The sequence below is a fragment of the Aotus nancymaae genome, unplaced genomic scaffold (assembly GCF_030222135.1).
Source record: "Aotus nancymaae isolate 86718 unplaced genomic scaffold, 86718_ANA_hifiasm-v0.15.2.pri h1tg000053l, whole genome shotgun sequence".
Lineage (NCBI taxonomy): Eukaryota > Metazoa > Chordata > Mammalia > Primates > Aotidae > Aotus > Aotus nancymaae.
In genome coordinates this window covers 13,380,246-13,400,229 of record NW_026988467.1, presented here as the reverse complement: position 1 = coordinate 13,400,229, position 19,984 = coordinate 13,380,246, and the positions used below count along the sequence as shown (strand labels likewise).

Genomic DNA, 19,984 nt, shown 5'->3' with positions numbered 1-19,984 from the left:
TGGGGAAAAAAACCGTGCCTCAGTTTACTCTGCCCTAGACAAGCCCTGAGAGGCAGCCTTGCCCCCATCTTCAGCCATCGCTGGAGATCCTTCATCCAGCCACCAGGCCACCAGCGTACCATCCCCTCTCTCTCTACCCCAACTTTGGGCATGTATGGTTTTGCATATGTTAATTTCAACAGTTCTGAATGAGGTGTTGACAGTCAAAAGTCGCTGAATTCACAGCTTAGGGCTTTCAGGCAGGGCCTCTGACTTCTGCGAGCCTCACTTTCGCCCTCTGCAAAATGGGCCTGATGGAACTGTTGTTCTTGCGCGCACCCCTCCCCGCCCCCAAGCCCTCGTGCCCAGTCGTCGCAGTTGTGGTTAAATTCATCTTGTTTACTTTGTGTCCCAAATGCCAGGAGTCTCCCCGCCCCCTCCGTCTCCTTCCCTGACCTTCAGCCCGGGCCATCCCGGGAGGTGCCGGAGACCCGAAGGGACAGAGGTGGCTTTCCAGCGCGCCGCGGCCACAGGTGCGCCCAGGCCTCCCGGCTGCACTGCCCCTGGCCCCGCCCGCCGCGCCCCGCGGTGTCGCCCTTCCCTGGCAGCGGCAGGCGCGGGGCGGGAGGCGGCGGCGCGAGGCGAGCCAGGCGCGGCGGCGGCGGGGACAATCCGGGCGGGAGAGGAGACCGATCCGAGGGCGCCCGAACCCCCTCCCCGCGCGTCCTCTGGCTGCGCAGCGCTCAGCCCCGGGCACGCGGAGACATGAGCGCCCCGCGGCCCCACGTACCCCGGGCGCAGCGGCCCGGCCACGCGGCCCCGTGATGGGCTCCTGCGTGTCGCGAGGTGAGGGGGCCCGGCCGGTGGTGGGGGGATCGGGTGCCGGGAACCCGCGCGGTCCCCTCGCTGCTAGGAGACCTGGGGGGTGGAGCTGGCGACCCGCCCTTCATGGCCCGGCCGCACCCTCGGGGACACGGCGTCCTGAGGGGGACAGGGCTGGGGACGGTAGGGGGCGGGGGGCAACACAGCGCGCGTGCAGAGGTCACCGCATCCCCGCCTGGGTTCGGTTCGCAGCCCTGCAGGTGACACGAAGCAGGGTCCCGCGCCGCGCTCTCAGCCCTACAGCCACACACCCCCTGCCGGGTGCCTGGGAGGGGAGGAGGCTCCGGTTCTTCCTGGCTTACCGGAGGAACTGCGGGGCACCCGGAGAACTAGCAGACCCTCCCTCTCCCACCCCTCCCCAAGACACAGGCCTTACCAGCTAACCCCCCCCACCTCCCCCCCCACGCCTTACCGGGTGCCCCCATCTGTAGAGCCCCGGAACCCTGTTGGCAGGAAAGGGTTAATGGTGGGGCACAGGTTATCAAGAAGGTTCCCCTGCCCCCACCTTTATCCCTAATCCTCCTCCCCACTCCCATCCTTGGTCTGGGGACAGAAGGGCCAGAGCACAGCTAATGTTCCCGGTTACCCTTGGGCCTTTCTGTGTCTGACCTGCCACCCTGCACTCTCCCACAGGTGGTACCCAGGGAGGTGGAGGGTCCTGCCCTTGTCTGGGGTCCCAGGGCAGACCCCGGCCCCTTCTATCTGTGAGGAGGGGTTGCAGAGTCTTGCACGGAGATTGGGGGATGGGCAGGTTGGTCTTTGGAGCCCCCTTCCTCCACCCCTGCACCACCACAAACTTTCCAACAGGCCTCTGGGCAGCATTTTAGACAGCGATTGGGCTGAGCCCTTCCCCAACCTTGGTCCATCCCCCCACAGTGGGATCAGGGGGTGTGGCTGGGAGTGGGACTGGCTTTGGCCTTGGTTCAGGCTCTGTAGGCTGAGGCCAAACCCATGGACCACCACCACACCTGTTACCCCTAGTAGCTTATCGGGAATAGAGGGGACCTTGTCCTGGCGGTGTTGAGCAAGGAGCACAATGCCCTGCCCCCATCCTCTGGACTCTAAGGGCTTCTGCTTGGGAGTTCCTGTGGGCATTCAGGTAAGTGGCTCAGGATGTCTCCGGGAGATGTCAGGAGTGGGATCATGGCTGAGGAATCGGATGGTACAGGGTCGCTGTAACTTCTCTGCCTTTTGTGGCCCGGCCGCACCCCTTGGGCAGGCGATGTCCTGAGGGGGACAGGGCTGGGGACGGTGGGGGGCGGGGGGGGCAGCACAGAGAGCAAGCATGCAGAGGTCAGTCACCGCACACATCCCCACCCCAATTCGCAGCCCGGAAGGGAACAGGGTCCCAGGCGGTGCTCTCATCCCTGCAGCCACACACCCCCTGCCGGGAGTGTAAGGACTGTGTGAGGTTCCTTTACTTATCCATGCATTAAGCTGATATTAACATGATGCCCGCCATGTGCCAGGCACTGTGTGCACGCTGGGATCCAGCAGCAAGGAACCCAGCACAGCACCTGGTCCAGGAGGCCTGCAGCCTAGCGGGAGGGGAAGGGAGTTTGAAGAGTAAGGAGTGCTGGGGGTTCTTTAGGCTCTCAAGAGTCTGAGGGTGTCTCCAGAAACTCCAAAGGCTCTAGGCAGTCTCTGGCTGGGACCAGCTCCAGGTAGAGGCGATCTGAGTGTTTCTTCAGTGATCACATCCCTTCCCTTTCACTCGGCCACCCCATGCCAGGTGCCTTGGGGTCCCAGCCCAGGTGGACTGGCCTGTGAGCTGAGGACCCACTGAGCACAGAGCAGAGGCTGGGGAGGAAGAGATGCCTGCTAAGGTCACCCTGAGAGGCTGGGGCCCAGGTCCTCTGACCCCACACCTGGGGTTCCCTCCACCGGCCCCTCTTCCAGGGCTCTTTGGGGCCACAGCAGGCAAGATGCGCTCCCTCCACCCTTCCTCTGCAGCCTGGGCTTCCCCAGTGCCCCCAGAGCTGACTCTATAGTTCAGCCTTGTCCCGCTCCTGAGCTCCTGAGAGGACCGGGCCCCTGGCAGTCTCGACATGCGCCCAGCAGAGTTGGGTAGAGGTGAAAGGAGTATGGGGAGCCACGTGGGCAGAGGAAGCCAGGGTCCCAGAGACTCCGGGTGGCTGCACCACCGACTGCCCCCCCAGCTTCTCCTTGTCACTGATGCTCTCCGAAGCATACTAGTCTGAAAGTTTTAGGCAGATAAAGCTGGTTTGAGTTACATAGGAACACAGTCTCCATCTTACAAGTGGAAAACTGAGGCAGAGGGCAGTGGAGAGACTTGACCAGGGTCACACAGCTAGGAAAGTATAAGCCAAGATTAAAACCATGCTGCGCTGACTCCGCAGCCTGGGGCCTCAGTCTCTGCACTCGCAGCCAGCCCTCGGCCCTGTTGCCTGCACCTGTCTACTCTCCTGCAGCTGCAGGCTGCTGAGCTCCCACCTGGCCCCAGCACCGGCAATTGATTGCTAATCGTAGCCTCTGAGCACTGAGTGCCTGCTGGGCCAGGTGGGCACTGCTGTAGAAGGAAGGGTGGAGGGAGTACCTCCACCCTTGGCCAAGGGCAAGGATTGCAGGCCTCAGGCTGATGCCCATATTGAGCCCAGAGCTTGCACCCAGCTGGGGCCATGCAGCCAAACCCCAAACCCCAGGTCAGGCCACACCTGGGAGAACCACCCCATCCCAGCGTCGGCAGCAGTTGGCTCCTGCATACTCGACAGAGAGGATAGGAGTGCAGAATATGAACCAGGACTCCCCCATTTACCAGCTCTGTGACCTCAGCAAATGACTTGACCTTGTGTGTGTACCTCAGTGTTCCCATCTCTAAATTGGGGATTATAACAGTATTGATGTCATAGGGTTGCTGGGGGGACTAAATGGCTTAATTCATATAAGGCACTCAGACCAGTACCCAACACATAGTAAGCACTTGTACATAGTAGCTATTGCTCTCTTATTTATTTATTTATTTATTTTTGAGACAGAGTCTTGCTCTGTCGCCCAGGCTGGCTCGATCTCGGCTCACTGCAACCTCTGCCTCCTGGGTTCAAGCGATTCTCCTGCTTCAGCCTCCCAAGTAGCTGGGACTACAGGCGTGTACCACCATGCCCGGCTAATTTTTGTATTTTTAGTAGAGAAGGGGTTTCACCATGTTGGCCAGGCTGGTCTCAAACTCCTGACCTCAGGTGATCCACCCACTTTGGCTTCCCAAAATGCTGGGATTACAGGTGTGAGCCACCACGCTCAACCTCATTTTTACTTTTAATGTTAAGATTTTATATATTATAATAGAGACAGGCTTACTTAGAACTCCTGGCTTCAAGCCATCCTCCACCTCGGCCTCCCAAAGTGCTGGGATTACAGGTGTGAGCCACTGTGCCCGGCCTTTAATTTGTATTACCCGTCTGTGCAGACAGCTAATGCAGGTCTTCGTGGCTGGAAGGGGAACCTACAGAGATCTGAAGCCTCACCCTGCCTCATGGGAAAAGCAGCGGGTGGCAGGCACTCAAGGTGCCAAGGACATCGGGAAAGTGATTGGGACAGATTAAGGCAACAAACGCTGTTTCCAGGAGCTGTTTTGTGTTCATTATCTATTTTTAAGCTACCGTTTGTCGAGCGCTTATCCTGAGCCGGGCTGAATCTTTGCTCTCCTGACCTAGTTAGTTCTCATTCAACCCTGTGACAAGGGACGTGGGGCTCAGAGAACGGGAGGGTCTTCCCTCAGGTCACATGGGCAGAGTATGGAGAGGCAGGACTCGAATCCAGGTCAGTGTGACCCCAGAGCCTGAATGTGGAAACCCTGTCCTTTGCTCTCTCATGTCCCTACATGGAGAGAGGTGCTGTGGCTTACGCTTATAATCTAAACACTGGGAGGCCGAGGTGGGAGGATCGCTTGAGCCCACGAGTTCAAGACCAGCTTGTGCAACATAGTAAGAACTCGTCTCTACAAAAAAAAATTTTAAAATGAGCTAGGTGGCCGGGTGCAGTGACTCACACCTGTAATCCCAGCACTTTGGGAGGCCGAGGCAGGTGGATCACAAGGTCAGGAGTTCAAGATCAGCCTGGCCAATATGGTGAAACCCCGTCTCTCCTAAAAATACAAAAATTAGCTGGGCGTGGTGGCGTGCGTCTGTAGTCCCACTACTATGGAGGCTGAGGCAGGAGAATCGCTTAAACCTGGAAGGCAGAAGTTGCAGTGAGCCGAGATCACACCATTGCACTCCAGCCTGGGCGACAGAGCAAGACTCCATCTAAAAACAAACAAACTAGGTGTGGTGGTGTGCGTCAGTAGTCCCAGCTACTTGGGAAGCTGAGGCAGGAGGATGGCTTGTGAGGGCGGGAGGTCAAAGCTGCAGTGAGCTGTGATTGCTCCACTGCACTGTAGCCTGGGCAACAAAGACCCTGTCTCAAAAACAAAAAGAAGTGCTAAGTATATGGCCAGTGCTTAGAACAACCTTTTGGAATAGCTTGAATAGTTCCTATTTGTTTGAGACTCTGCAGCCAGTGGCAGTCTGTATGGAACAGAGAGGAAGTTAATATTTGCCCCCTTCTCTCCAGCTCCGGGGGCTCAGTACCCACTCCACGCCCTTGGTGCCATAACCACTCTGCCTGCCCACTCATGCCCCAGCCCTCTCCTCCAGACCAACTGATCAGCTCCCTGGCCCCACCCTGAGGTTCTCCAATGCACTGGGGGCCGGTGGGGTCGGGGGTGAGAGTAGAAATTAGAGACCGAGGCTGGGTGCAGTGGCTCATGCCTGCAATCCCAGCACTTTGGGAGGCCAAGGCAGGTGGATCACCTGAGGTCAGGAGTTCGAAACCAGCCTGGCCAATATGGCGAAACCCCGTCTCTACTAAAAACACAAAAATCAGCTGGGCATGGTGGTGGGCATCTATAATCCCAGCTGCTCTGGAGGCTGAGGCAAGAGAATGGCTTGAACCTGGGAGGTGGAGGTTGCAGTGAGCTGAGATTGCACCATTGCACTCCAGTCTGGGCAAGAGAGCAATCCTCCAACTCAGAAAAAAAAAAAAATTAGAGATCGAGAATTTTCCTCTGGAAAGTCAGACATCTGATCATGTCTGGGAGAAGGCACATGCTCTAAGGTGGCTGACTAAGGCCACCCACAGTTTCCAAGTCCTGAGCAGTCCTACACCTGGAACTGTGGGGGACTGAGGACAGGATAGTGGGACCTTGCCCTTCAGGGGCTCACAGTCTGATGAGAGAGGTACAGCTTTGTCCTTGGAGTAGCCTAATGGGGGAGGCAGGATGCATGGACACTTGGAAGAATGCCCCAAGGACCCTGTCTGGAGATCAGCGTCGTTTAGGGGTGGGACACCAGCTTTGGCGTTTCAATCAGGCTGAAGTTTGATCCTTATATCTGCTGCTTATTAGCGGGTGACCTTGCTTTTATCCTCTCTGACCCTCTGTTTCCCTGTCTGTAAAATGGGCATAACACTTACTTTGCGGGATTGTTGTGTGAGTTAAATGAGAGATCATGGGTGAATAAGTCATTTATTCTCTCCAAGCCTCCATTTCCCTATCTGAAAAATGGGCATAACACCTACTTTGCAGGATTGCCAAGTGGGTTAAATGAGAGATCATGGGTGAATAGGCCTAGGACAGTACCTGACACTTAGTAGGTGCTCAGTAAACAGTGGTGGCAAATCACTGCAGGCCAGACTTTGCCCATTAGGGCCACTGGTGAGGGAGTCACCTAATCCAGCAGAGGCCAATCTGGGCATGTTGCTTTGGTGAGGTGAGTCTAGAACAAGATGTTCCCAGAGGCAGGGTCACAGAATGGGAGGGAGCCTGGGGAAGGAAGTGAGGAGGAGCTGGGGGTGTGGAAGTCCCGAGGAGGAGCCCATTTTCTCTCTCCATCCTTGCAAGGGGAGGGAACAGGACCCCCACCCCCAGCAGCTCTGAGCTGCGCCAACCCATGGATGAGGTACTGTCACGGCTCAGGTGACCCATAAACAAATGTCCTGGGGTGGAGGGGACACTCAGTCCACTTGAGGCCTGGCCTCTGCCAATCTGTGGCCTGCTCCCCTGGCAGTGACTCATCTGGCAAAGAGGCCAAGGACTCACCCTCAAAGGCCTCCCTCTGCAGAGCCTCCAGGCCCAGCTCCAGCCCTGGGGACAGAACCAGAGGAATAGATGACCAGATGTGTCTCATTGTCCAGAGAGAGACACCGAGGGGAGGCAGAGGAGCGGCTGCCGCTTACGGACCACTTACTGTGGTGGTATTATTTCATGGATGAGAATCCAGGGCTCACAGAGCCTAAGTCACATGCCCACCTCCCGGAGCGGGAAGTGAGAAGTTGGGACTTAAACCCAGCTCAGGGGCTGTCAGCGGAATGCCTTGGCCACTTATGTTCTCTTCAGAGCCAACGGCAGAGCCCAGCACGACACAGCTGGGCAGCACACACCCGGGCAGTGCTGGCTGGAGGGACCGCATCATGCCCTCGGCTGCAGGTGCCCCAAGAAGCTGAGTGGAGAAGCTCGAGGCTGGCCAGGGAGGGGCGTCACAGGGCACTTTGGCCCCAGGCTGCTGCTCAGTTCCTGTGTGATTTCAAGAGGATTTTTACCCTCCCTGGGCTGCTGCAGAGATAAACACGGTCCCTCTCTGCCCTTTGGGGTGCAGAACCACGGTGACTAATGGGCGGGACACGGAACCCCAAAGAACCGGCTTAAAGAGGCTTGAAGGCCCTGTAGCAGGTGAGAGGAGGCTGAGAGGTTGTACTGCAGACTCACCCAAGGATCACGCAGAGAAGACCAGTATGGGAACTGCAGCAAGACGGTTTTTTGTTTTTGTTTTTCTTTTTGAGACAGAGTCTCACTCTATCGCCCAGGCTGGAGTGCAATGGTACGATCTTGGCTCACTGCAACCTCTGCCACCTGGGTTCAAGTGATTCTCCTGCCTCAGCCTCCTGAGTAGCTGGGATTACAGACGCCTGACACTGCACCTGGCTAATTTTTGTATTTTTAGTAGAGACGGGGTTTCACCATTTTGGCCAGGCTGGTCTTGAACTCATGACCTTGTGATCCACCCACCTCAGCCTCCCAAAGTGCTGGGATTACAGGCGTAAGCCACCACACACGCCTCAAGAGAGTTTTAGGCTAGACATCAGGCGAACTGTGTGGGAGGTTAGACTCTAAAGCAGACTGAAGAGAAGCTGGCATAAGAAGGCAGGAAGCATCCTCAAGATGCAGAGGAGAAGCTCTGGTTGAAGACGGAGGGATGGAGGACACATCTGCTGACACCCTCTCCTCGAAGGATCAAGATGGCCTTCTCCAGGTTGCCATGGCAACCAGAAGCCTGTCACTCTTGTGGACAGAGGAGGTAGGGGAGGGAACAGGTCTGAAAAGGGACCTCTGACCTTGAGGTCAGGAGAGTAGGGTATGGACTGAAAGAAAGGCAGTGTCCTTCTGGGAGAGGGGGCCATGGGAGCAGGTGCTAGCGGTGCCCTCGGGCTGCCCCCCCACCCCACATGACACTCTGTGTTTTTCCAGTTGCTGGTGGTGACGTGGCCACCAGTCCCAGCTGGGCGAAGAACAGCCTGTGATTTCACCCTGGGCTGGCTCATTACCTGACGTATCCGTGGCAACCAGCCTGTGACATCACGGGGCCAAAGTCCTCAGGGGGAGCAGGCAGCTTTGGAAGAGGCACCTGCACCCCAACTGAGGTGGGGGGCCTGGCAGGCTGGGGAGGGGGTGGGAGCCAGGAGTCCGCCAAGTCCACCACCTTCTCAACGAACGACCTTGTTCAAGTCACGCCTCTGCCAGGCTTTGGCATCACCGCCAGCCTCCTCTGTGCCCGGCCCCCCTCCCCATCAACCTTGCTCCCTAGTCTGTGGCTGGAGAGTTGTAAAAAAGCTTCAGAGGGCTGGGCACGGCGGCTCATGCCTGTAATCCCAGTACTTTGGGAGGCCCAGGTGTGTGGATCATGAGGTCAGGAGTTCGAGACCAGCCTGACCAACAAGGTGAAACCTCGTCTCTATTAAAAATATTAAAAAACTAGCAGGCATGGTGGCACACACCTGTAATCCCAGCTACTCAGGAGGCTGAGGCAGGAGAATTGCTTGAACCCAGGAGGTGAAGTTGCAGTGAGCTGAGATCGAGCCATTGCCATTATACTCCAGCCTGGGTGACAGAGTGAGACTCCATCTCAAAAAAACAAAAACAAAAGAAAAACACCTTCAGGGGATGGCCAGGGGTCCTAGAAATACTCTAACACCCCTGAAGTTCCCAGGGTCAGCCTATGGCCAGTACCACCTGTCTGCACCTTGGTGGGTGCTGGCTTGTGCAGGACATGCAGAATTTCCAGAACCTCAAGATTGGCAACTTTCAAACTATTTTGACTGGACACATAGGAGTAATGTGTTTGGCATCACGACTCAGTATATACACATAGAAAATGGTTACTGTGTGTGTGTTGCAGACACACACGTGCACAGACTTGTATCTGCAGAAACAGAAACTTCATGAAGTCATACTTAATCTGACTTGCAGTGGGCTCTGATATTTTCCATTCTATTCCATTCTTTTTTTTTTTGAGATGGAGTTTCACTCTTGTTGCCCAGGCTGGAGTGCAATGGCGTGATCTCGGCTCACCGCAACCTCCGCCTCCCGGGTTCAAGCAATTCTCCTGCCTCAGCCTCCTGAGTAGCTGGGATTATAGGCATGTGCCACTACGCCCGGTTAACTTTTTTTTTTTTTTTTTAGTAGAGACGGGGTTTCTCCATGTTGGTCAGGCTGGTCTGGAACTCCCGACCTCAAGTGATCTGCCTCGGCCTCCCAAAGTGCTGGGATTACAGGTGTGAGCCACCTCACCCGGCCTATTTCATTCTATTTCATTTAAAAAATAAGACCTATAATAAATAAATGGCTTGCATGACCCACTGAAAGATGTACTCCCAGTTTAAACATTGCCTTTGAGGGGCCTGGACAACATGGCCTTTGTAGAAATGAAGGTCCTGGAGCCCAGAGAGGGGCGGGACTAGCTCAGGGTCACACAGTGGGGGCTCAGGAAAAAGAACAAGATGAGCTGAGCGCTGTGGTGTGCAGGCTCACGGCTCAGCCCACACGATCCCATGCTGCCTCGGATGCTCTCACCTCCTTAGACCTGGGTCATGGGCGGGGCGGTTAATCCCAGTCTCTGCCTCCAGCCTCCCTGACTTGCCCACCTACTTACAGCCTTTGGGTAGATCCCTTCTGCAAACTAAGTCGAATCCAGATAGGGTGAAAACTTTAATCTCGCCTCCAATTCACTGCTCACCTTCCCCCTGCCAGCCAGGGCTGGTGACCTGCGGGCCACAGTGGATTCTCCACTCTGCTGACCTCTGTCCTCTCTTGGCATTTCTTTTTCCTCTGGCGTGCTGGGGTCTGGCATGAAGGATTTCAGAGAAAGGGCCAAGACATTTTTACTTTATCAGGGGCTTTAGGGTCTCACTGGGCCAATACTGGCTCACTGTTGAGACGTCTGTGTCGCAGGCACCCAAATATTCATGCCTTCATTCTTACCCAAATGTGCCATGAGTGCCTCCGTGTGCCAGGCCCAATGGCAGGTGCTGAGGCTGCCGTGGTGAAGGAAACAGACGAGGGCCCAGCCCTGGCAGAGCTTGTATCCTAGTGAGAGTCAATGGATGAGATGGACACGCGCGATGAGGAGGGGCATGGGAGCTATGACCCAAACAGGATGGGGACAGAGAAAGGGTCGGCTATAAATCAGACAGTTGCGGGAAGCCCGGCTGAGGTCCTAAGCACTGGGGCAGAGAGCTTCGGAGACCCAAAGGCAGGAGTGTCTGGGCAGCTCTGAGGATGCCCTAGGAGTGGGATCAGCGTGGTTGGAGGGGAGCGAGATGGGAGAGGGGTGGGGGCTGAGGGGGAGCGGTCCCCCTGATCTCCCAGCTTTGAGTGTGTGAGTTTCCTGGGGGGCCATCTGGGTGGCAGTTGTGGGGGGGGCTCCTAACGATAGGACCTCTGTCATGGGAGGCCTGACCTGGCTTGACCTCTTCCATTCCCTGCCCAACTCCCCTCTCCTCCTCCAGGCTCCCCTGCAGCCTCTGGGCGCTGTGGGCCCCTTGCCCTGCAAGCAGCCCTCTAGGGAGTCTCAGGGGGGCCCAGCTGTGACTCTTTCCTATTTGTCTGCTTTGTCTTGAACATCTCACAATCCTTGCCATAGCACAGGCTGGAGGGCTGGCTGCTCCCCTGCCCACCCTGCCCCCGCCTGCCCCACCCTGCGCTCTCTCACTGGTTATAGGGACATCTAACTGGGGCCTTGCCTGCCTCTGCAGGCCGCCCACATTTCTGCACGAGATCTTGTGGGAACCTTCTCATTAGTGGGGAGACGTGGGTGGTCGGAGTCAGAAGGGCGGTTTTGGCCGCATTAGAGACGGGGTCATCTCCCTCCCCACCGATGACAGCGGCTTGCTTGGAAACATGGGGGCTTCAAGGCCTCTGTGTTCTCAGTTTTAGATCCCGCTAGACAATTCCTGGTGAACAAGAACGGTCTCCCTCAATGGCCCACTCTATAGATGAGAAAATGGGCAAGGGGAAGGCACTTGCTTAGGTCCCGGAGGTGGCAAGGGCAGGGCTGGGATTCCGACGGGACAGTCTGGCTCCAGGCCCTGACCCGGTGGGCTTTGGAGCAGTTCCTCAGAAGCTGCCCCTGAAATGAGGATTTGGGTACAAGTGATACATGGTGATCCTTCCAGAGGAAGCCAATGGGGAACCGGATGAGAGAAGGCCAGCCAGGCAGGGGGGTGGTCTGAGGCCCGGCCTCAGCCTGGTCCTGCAGGGTGCACCCACCTGCTTACAAACGTTGGGTAGATCCCAGAAATCTGTGATCTCTTCTGCAAACTAAGTCTAATCCGGTTGGGATGAAAACTTTAATCAGGAGGGTAAGTGAAGGGGAATTTTCTGATCCCAAAGGAGCTGGGGTCTTGCACCTGGTAGTCATTGGCTCTGGGACCCTCTGGGTGGGGCCAGCGGAAATTTACCAAGGGCAGCCCCGGTAGAGAAAGCCTCAGGTGGTGCCTCTTAGAAGCCATTCAGGGGTGGAGGCAAAAACAGGAGAAAGGAATCCAGGGGAAGTGGGGGCAGCACCCTTGTGGTCCCCTGACCCCAGTGATACAATCTGGCCTAGAGCACGAAGTCCCTCTGCTGCCGGGCTGAGAGTGAGCGCAGAGACCATTGTCCAGGGAGGGAGGATGCCTGCAGCAGGGAAGCCCTGGGAGAAGGGAGGGGGAGACCCGGGATAGTCCTAGGGGAGGGCTAATAGGGTTTGCTGGTTGACTGGGTGGCCCCGGGGAGAATGGGGGACGGCAAGACCCTGAGAAACTCCTGGGTTGTAGTTGGTGCGGGGATGAGGGGCGTAGAGGAGAGGATGGACCGAGATTTGGGAGTCCGCTTTTTGCCCAGGTGTGCTTGAGGTGCCTCTGGGGCATCCGTGTAGAGAGTTGGAAACTCAGTTGGGAGCTCAAGTGTGGAGTTAGGGCTGGAGGTGTGCATGTGGGCAGCAGGCAGCAGAAACACCCAGGTGAGACCTCCTGAGGAGAGAGGGTGGAGAAGGGCCAGGAAGTGTGGTGCCAGCCAACAGGCAGGGGTGAGCCAGGGAGAAGCCACAAAGGGGACCCAGGACAGCAGTCAGAGAGGTCAGAGGCCAGGATAAGAGCGAGGCTTAAGAGGGCAGGCAGGCTGCACAGCTTGAGCTCCAAGAAGAGGCTAGAGCGGCCCCCACTGGACTTGGCCCCATGGAGGGTCCTGGCAGCTTGGCAAGGGCTGCCTCATGAGAGCCTGCTAGGAGCGGGTGGAGGAGAAGTGGAGGACGAGGAAGCAGAGGTGGGACCCAGCTCTCTGCACGTCCGGTAAGAAGGGAGCAGAGGAACGGGCACGTTGCTGGAGGGAAACTGGTCACGACAAGGTTCTGAAAAGACAGCAGATGCTTGGGCTGCTGGGATGCTGACGGCGCCACCCAGTGGTAAGGGGACAAAGGAGTGAGAATGCAGGAGGAGGTCCAGAGCCCAAGAAGCATGGCAGCATGTGCGATGCTGGATGAATGCTTCCAGCCGGATGGAGTGGAGAGGGCGCAGTGATGCCTTGGAGGGAGAGCAGAGCCGTGGGGTGGTGGGGGGAAGGCAGAGGCAGGACCCAGCCCGGGGGGATGGGCCGGCAGGTCTTGAGTGCAGCGGGAACAGCTCTTCTTTTGCTGCAGGAGGGAAAGGTGATGATGTGGGCAAAGGTGCAGGCAGGCTGGTGATTTGGTTGGAAAGATCCGGGTGACACCTTTCCAAGGATCCTAGACCCAGTGAGGGAGGGGCGAAGCCCCCCACAGCGTGCAGGGGAGGGGAGGGGGGTGTGTTTCATGTCTGAGAAGGAAAGATGGGGTGACGTTGTCAACCTGGCAGGAAAGAAAGGCAGCAGGAAATGGAGAAACAGAGAAGGATCTGGGCAGCGTCACTTCTCTCGTCCCTCGGGAGGCTGGAGCTACCAAGCTCCTATGCGGCAGTCACTCTCCACCAACATTCAGCTCCTCAGATCCAGGCATGGGACAGGAGGGTCAAACTCAAACCGTCTGTGAAGGAGAGCTCGGAGGCCGTGCCAGGGGGTCAGCTGGGCCAGGTGCGAAAGAGGACGGGAGGAGCTAGTCGGGAAATACGAGGGTGAACGGATTAGAGGTCTCTACGAGGCCAAAAACACGCTGGAGCATGGGTGCTAGAAATCGCGGAAAGGGAGTAAAAAGAAGATGAGGCCAGTAACTCCCACTGAGGGGCACGGGCAGGAGGGCATCTGGCTGGACCCTCTCCTGCCGTGGACTTGAGTCTGCTTCCTGAACAATGATGCTGGGTAAGAATAAGGCCGTGCCCGTCTTACAGCGGGGCATGACCATGCTTTGTAAGCAGGAAAGGGCTGGGCTTTGCTGAGTTCCTCCTCTTGCTCTTATTTCCAGACCTGTTCACAAGTGCCCACAAGGACTGCCCCATGCCCCAGGGCACGAACCCCTTGAACCCAGACCTGCCCTCGGGCTGCACTCCCACCGTGGCTCCAGACCATGTCACTGGCAAGGTAACTGATTCCTGTGCCACCCATGCCCTGGTTCTGACCTGTCCCCTACAGCTCCCCACAGGGAGCAGAATCCATTCCGGTCTCCTTCCTTCCCTGCAAACCCGCTTCTCCCTGTGGAATCAGGGGCCCTAAGTCCTGGTATTCAGCGGCATGAGGGGCTGGACTGGGCTGAGCATCCAGGGACTGGACCAGGTTTGTTTAGGAAACCATCCACCCTGAAGGTCTTCCTGTGCAAATTAACTCAGCCCTGCAGACAGCACATTCGGCTACCAGCCCACTAATGAGCAGCCTCACAAATTATATATATTCATATAAATTATATGTAATCTCTCTATATATAGTTTATATATAAATTATATATTATATATAGTTTATATATAAATTATATATTATATATAGTTTATATATAAATTATATATTATATATAGTTTATATGAATATAATTTATATATAAATATATTATATGTAAATATATTTATAATGTTTGTAAAATATAAAATATATTTGTAATTTTTATATATAATATCTATATATAAATTATGTATCTATATTTCTCAGTCCAGATTGATTTGGAAGATGTTACTAAGGGTCACAAGGGACCCCAAATTCTGGTGCATAATTTCCACCCTCGCCTCAGGGTCTGTGGCATGAATCCACCGGTGGATGTCATTACCATTGCCCTCAGTACACCCCTCCCGCTAAGCCCTGCGCTCAGACCTCCGCCTCCATTGTTGTTTAGGCCTCACCACAACTCGTAGGGTGAATGGCATTGTCGCTGTTTTGCAGAGGAAGAGACGTATTCGGAGCTGTTAGGAATAGTCTAAGGATACCAGCTGGGAAACAGCAAACTCAGAACCCACACCCAAGCCTGCTGTATAAGCTGCACCCTCTGCCTCTCCTCCCAGCGCCACTGTGGCCCCCTCCTTCTTACTCTGCATGCCAGGGACACCAGGGCATGACTCATGAGAGGGCAGACCCCGACCTCACAAAGCACCAGAAGGCTGACCCCCACCCAGGGTGCCAGAACTCGGGCCATCTGCAGGCACAGTGTGCTGGGCCCTGCCTGACCCTTTCTCTCCTCTTGTTTCAGGACAAACAGATGGATTTCTGTTGGGATCCTTGGCAGGTCGGTGCACAGTGTGTCCCCCAGTCTAGCCTGCCCCAGCTGACACCACCACCCCTCCATCCTTTGTGCCCAGCCCAGGCACACAGTCCTGCCAGCCCTGGGGAAGGGGGTGTCTGATGAAACAGTGGGTGGAGGTGGTCCCGTGGGAGTTGGTAGGATCTCCCTGGCTTTAGCTGCCCTGTCCCTGCCCACTGCCCTCTCCCTGCCCACCTCCCAGAGGACCTGGTTGGCTGGGAGACAGGGATGGGTAGTGCTGGAGGGATGTCGGCCAGCAGCCTGGCCCAGCTCTGCTCAGCCCTCCTGCCCTTTCCTCCAGAGGTGCTTCCAGACCACCAATGGCTACCTGTCCGACTCCAGGTCCTGCTCCAGCAACTACAACGTGGCAGCCCTGGCCACCTCGTCCCTTGTGGGTAGGTTCTGGCTGCCCCTCTCCCGCCCGTGGAGACCACACGGTCCCACCCTAGACCCTGGTAGTGGGAAGGGCACAGCTGAGTTGCAGGTGGGAGGATGGCAACCTTGTTGCTCCGTTTTCTAAATGCCAGACTCCATGCTGGGTTCTGCAGGTCGCAGGGGGACTGGTGGCTTAGGGTTCTGCCTTGCCGCAGGTCAGCGTGGTCAGGTTAAACCGCTGGGTTCTCTAGAAGCTCTGAGGGGTTGGCCAGAGTTTTTCAGATATCTGCCTAGGGCGGTCTCCCTGCCTCTCTGCCAGTCACATCACCTTAGATCAGGTTCCCTGGAAGCAGAGCCTGGCATGGGCATGACTGTGCAGGTGATTCCCTGGAGACTGGCCTTCAAGAGAAGCCAGCAGACATCGGGGGAGGCAGAGGGGGTGGGGAAGGGGCTCGGCAGGAGTCTAGCCCTGCCCACCGGGTCTCACTGGGAGCTTGGGAGCATGCATGACACCCCAGAATTGACAGCATGCCAAGGCGAGGGGCTGGACTTTATATTCCCCCACAGTGACTCGCTGCCTGCCCCGGGGAGGACTCTGCAGCCTCCTAGGCATCTCTAGGTGAGGAGGCTCCCGGGAGCTCAGGGCAGTTCTCCAGATAAGGGTGTGAGCTCACAGCAGCAGCACCTGAAGCAGCTGGCCATGGGTTCCCAGGCTAGTAGAGGGGGTTTTGGTGGCCACCATGGCATCAGGTGGCCCCGGCACTAAATCCCACCCAGCTCCCCTGGGACCCCTGGGGCCCTCCTTCCCCGAATTGTCTGTGCCTTTCCTCCAGCCACAGCACCTTCCTCCGCCTCACCTGCCCTTCAAGGGCCACTTGAACCCCAACCTCCTCCGAAACACCCTCTCCAGCTGCCAACACTCCCCAGCTTGGTGGGAGGGAGAGTCTCCCCTTTTCTCCACACCCCCGTCTTCCCCGTTTTCCCCACTTTAATTACCTTCGTGCATACTTCTGCCTCCTTAAATACCGCCACTCCTCGCACCATGGCTTCCGGGACCTGGGTGACTCCCAGATCTGTTCTCAGCCTTGGTTAACGGCAGCGCCGTCTTCCTCTTCTACATCCAGCAGCTCTACTACTAAAGCCCTGACGCCTCCTCTCCGTCTGCCCAGCCCTTGCCTCGTTTCTTGTCGGGTCCCTGCGGTAGCCCCTAATCCTCCAACTGGAGCACTTTCTAAACAGGAGTGCCAACTGGTCACTCTCGTGCTCATTACCCTACTATGGCTCCCCGCTGCACAAGAAGAACACCTGAGTCCTCCACCTGGTTCTCTCCAAACCTGTCCTGGCCCTGATCAGCTCCCAACCTCTCCTGCTGCCCAGTCCGAGTGTGGACCCCATGTCTCACCCTGGCTAGTCCTGGACTCACGCCAGACTCTTCCATGCCTTCATCTTCTTGTCATCTCTGAAAAAGCCTCCCATCTTGCCTCTGTCTGTCTATACCCAACCCAACTTCAAATTCCAATCCCAGGTCTCCTCTTCCAGGAAGCCTTCCCTGCCTGTTCCACCCACCCAGGTCTCACCTTCAGCAGAGCTGGCACGGCCACAGAGACTTTCTTTCAGAATGTGTTTAAAGGATCCTGGAGAAAGCTGGGGGGTCATGAGTGGTCCTTGGGTGGATCTCCTTGGGTGGAAGGGTCTGAACTTGGTCAGAAAGGGAGTGAGGAGTATGGGTGGTTGGGGAAGAAGCACCAGTGGGCAGGAGCATGGACTGGGAGTTGGATGCCGGGAGGAAATGCACACACTGGTGGGTGGGGCATGCAGGGGAGGGCCAGGGCAGGAGTGGGCAGGAGGCACTGGAGGGCACAAGGAGTTAGATGGGTACAGGCCCCTGGGGAGGTGTGGGGCACTGATGGAGATTGTGGTGCACTGAAAGAATGTCAGGTACAGGCCCCTGGGTGGGCTGAGGCACGGGGGCCAGGCCCTGAGCTGGGGCTTGCGTCAGACAGTCACCCAGATGCCCTCCATGCCCCCAGGGGTGGTGCAGAGCATCAAGGACCACATCACGAAGCCCACGGCCATGGCCCGAGGCCGCGTGGCCCACCTCATCGAGTGGAAGGGCTGGAGTGCCCATCGGGCAGGCTGGGAGCTGTCCCCAGCCGAGGACGAGCATTACTGCTGCCTCCCGGATGAGCTGCGTGAGGCCCGCTTTGCTGCAGGTCGGCGTGGAGAGGGACTGGCAGGGGCACCGTGGGGGTGAAGCTGGGTCCTTGGGGGGCCCAGATCACTGCATGGGAATTGTCTGGGCAGGAAAAAATAATGGCATGAGGGGGGATTCAGTGAGCACTTCCGACCACTGGGGTGTGGATGGGCAGCCCAGAGAGGCGGCCACCCTCCAGCCTGTCCTGGAGCAGCTCCATCGGGCACTGAGGAAATGCACCTGTGCCCCCACCTGTGCCCCCCTGAGCCAGATCTCGCTGTCCCCTCAGGGGTCGCCGAGCAGTTTGCCATCACGGAGGCCACACTGAGCGCTTGGTCCTCGCTGGACGACGAGGAGTTGCACCCCAAGGACAGCCCCCAGGACATCAGCCAGCTCCAGGGTACAGCCCAGGGGGTCCAGGGTGGGTGGGCAGAGTGGAGCTGAGGCTGGATGCCTGCCCACCAGCAAATGCAGTGTGACCTCGGCTGAGCCCCTTCCTTTTCTCAGCCTAAGTTTCTGCATCTGCAAAATGGGGCAGTGATCCTTGGCCTGCCCATTGCCCGGCAGCGCCAGGAGCGTGAAGGAGAGAATGAGCACAGTGGAGGCGGGAATCGGGCGCTTGCCACACTGAGGCTGGGCACGAGGCATCTCACAGAATCCTCACAGCAGCCCTAGGAAGTGGGTCCTGTTGCCCCATTTTTCTAATTAATAAGGAAACTGAGGCACTCAGGTTCAGAAACTTACTCCAAATGACACAGCTAGAAGCATCAGAGACAGATCTGAAATTTACCAGCAGGCAAAAGCAACTGGCTTTCTAGAAGCCCAGGTTACTACTGAGGGCTTCAAGAAGCCTTGGCCCTGGGGGAACCTGAACTTAATCCTCCCTGACAGATGGAGAGGGATGGGGAGGGGAAGAGCTTCAGGGGGAGCCCTGTTGCCCCAGTTCTCAGAGAGCACAGGCTGGCTCCAAGCCCACTCTTAACTCCTCCGTTCACTGCCTTGAGGAGGAACCGGGAGCGCAGAGAGTTTTGGTGACTTGACGAAGGTCACACGCTCGGAAGTCACACAGTGAGATTTGGAGGCAGGTCTTCTGCCCTTGCCCTCCTTCACACACCCAGAGAGGGCGAGGAGCTGGATCTGGGACGCCATTCCTCCCTCACCCGGTTGCTTTTCCAGACCTGGAGAGCAGCTACCTTCAGGACAGCCTTCCCAGCGGCCCCTGGCAGGACGACAGCCTTCAGGCCTTCTCCTCACCCAGCCTCTCCCCTGACAGCTGTCCCTCACCTGAGGAGCCCCCCAGCACTGCTGGCATCCTGCAGCCCCCAAGCCCAGAGCTGCAGCATCGGCGGCGGCTGCCTGGGACCCAAAGACCCAAGGGTGGGACACACCTGCCAGGATCCCTCCCCTCCGTGGACAGCGGCTCCCTCTGGGAGGAGGACGAGGTGTTCTATAACTGAGGAGGGGGCTGGGCTGGTCCTGCACTGCTCACACCACCATCTCACCTCGTGGGCAGCCCAGGCATATCTGGACCCCGGGGTCCAGGGCAGGGCATCTCTTGACCCCTTGGGTAGGCACGGGGTCGGTGCAGCAGGGATGGGGCCAGCGCTCATGGTGTTCTCTCTGTGCCTCAGTGGACCTGTCCCTGGCAGTGGGAGCCATAACCCCCTCCCCCTTCATTATGTCACTCAGGTGGGCACCTTCCCCTGCAGGGGATCTGCCCTCAGGGAACTCAAGGATTTTCAGAGACGGCCCAGAGGAGCCACAGCCAGGCCCCAGGGGACAGCCAGGGAGAGAGCTGGGACCCACTTAGAGCAGGGTCTGGGAACCCTGCCTGTACCTGGGGCTCAGGCCCTCCCCACTCCCTCTGTGTATCTGCCCCCCAGCAAAGGTGGGGTGGCCACTTCTGGTAGCTAAGCACCCGCTCCCCAGCTCTCCTCACCAGGACATCTGCCTCTGTGGAGTGTCTGTCTGTCTGTCCCTCCCTCTCTGAACCTGCTTCCTCGGTGCTCCCTGCTCCTCACCCCAGGGAGCCCACTCCCCATCCTTGCAGCTCCCTCCCATCTCACTCAAGGTTCTCTGAAGACATTAAAGTGGTGGATTCACCCTGGATGACCTTGGCCTGGTCTCTGCTGGGGAAGATGTGACCTTGGGCCCCTGGGTGGAGACCAGAGGGAGTCAGGGAGGCCCCCTAACCCCAACACACACACACTGCTGCTACTCAGCCCGAAAGGACCCATGGAGGATGCCCAAGGCTCTTTGGACTCCCCAAGGAGCCACACTTAGGGACCCAGCTTTATGAGCTGTGGCTCAGCCAAGCAGGAGACTAGGGCTTGAGCGACAC

General features: G+C 57.3%; 1 protein-coding gene across 1 annotated transcript; it reads left to right on the top strand.

The window, feature by feature from the left end:
* Window positions 1–600: 600 nt before the first annotated feature.
* On the top strand, window positions 601–19,752 carry FAM131C (family with sequence similarity 131 member C). Its single transcript, XM_012440217.3, has 7 exons — window positions 601–825; window positions 13,818–13,933; window positions 15,024–15,059; window positions 15,376–15,469; window positions 17,480–17,662; window positions 17,933–18,043; window positions 18,820–19,752. The coding sequence occupies exons 1-7, from the start codon at window positions 804–806 to the stop codon at window positions 19,098–19,100; spliced, it is 843 nt and encodes a 280-aa protein (XP_012295640.2). The 5' UTR covers window positions 601–803; the 3' UTR covers window positions 19,101–19,752.
* The last annotated feature ends 232 nt before the right edge of the window (window positions 19,753–19,984 follow it).

Excerpts from the sequence above, each read along its gene's own strand:
- FAM131C (XM_012440217.3), top strand. The coding sequence starts at position 804 with ATGGGCTCCTGCGTGTCGCGAG. Across the intron at positions 826-13,817 it reads GGGCTCCTGCGTGTCGCGAG|ACCTGTTCACAAGTGCCCAC; the intron begins GTGAGGGGGCCC and ends TCTTATTTCCAG. Across the intron at positions 17,663-17,932 it reads TGAGGCCCGCTTTGCTGCAG|GGGTCGCCGAGCAGTTTGCC; the intron begins GTCGGCGTGGAG and ends CTGTCCCCTCAG.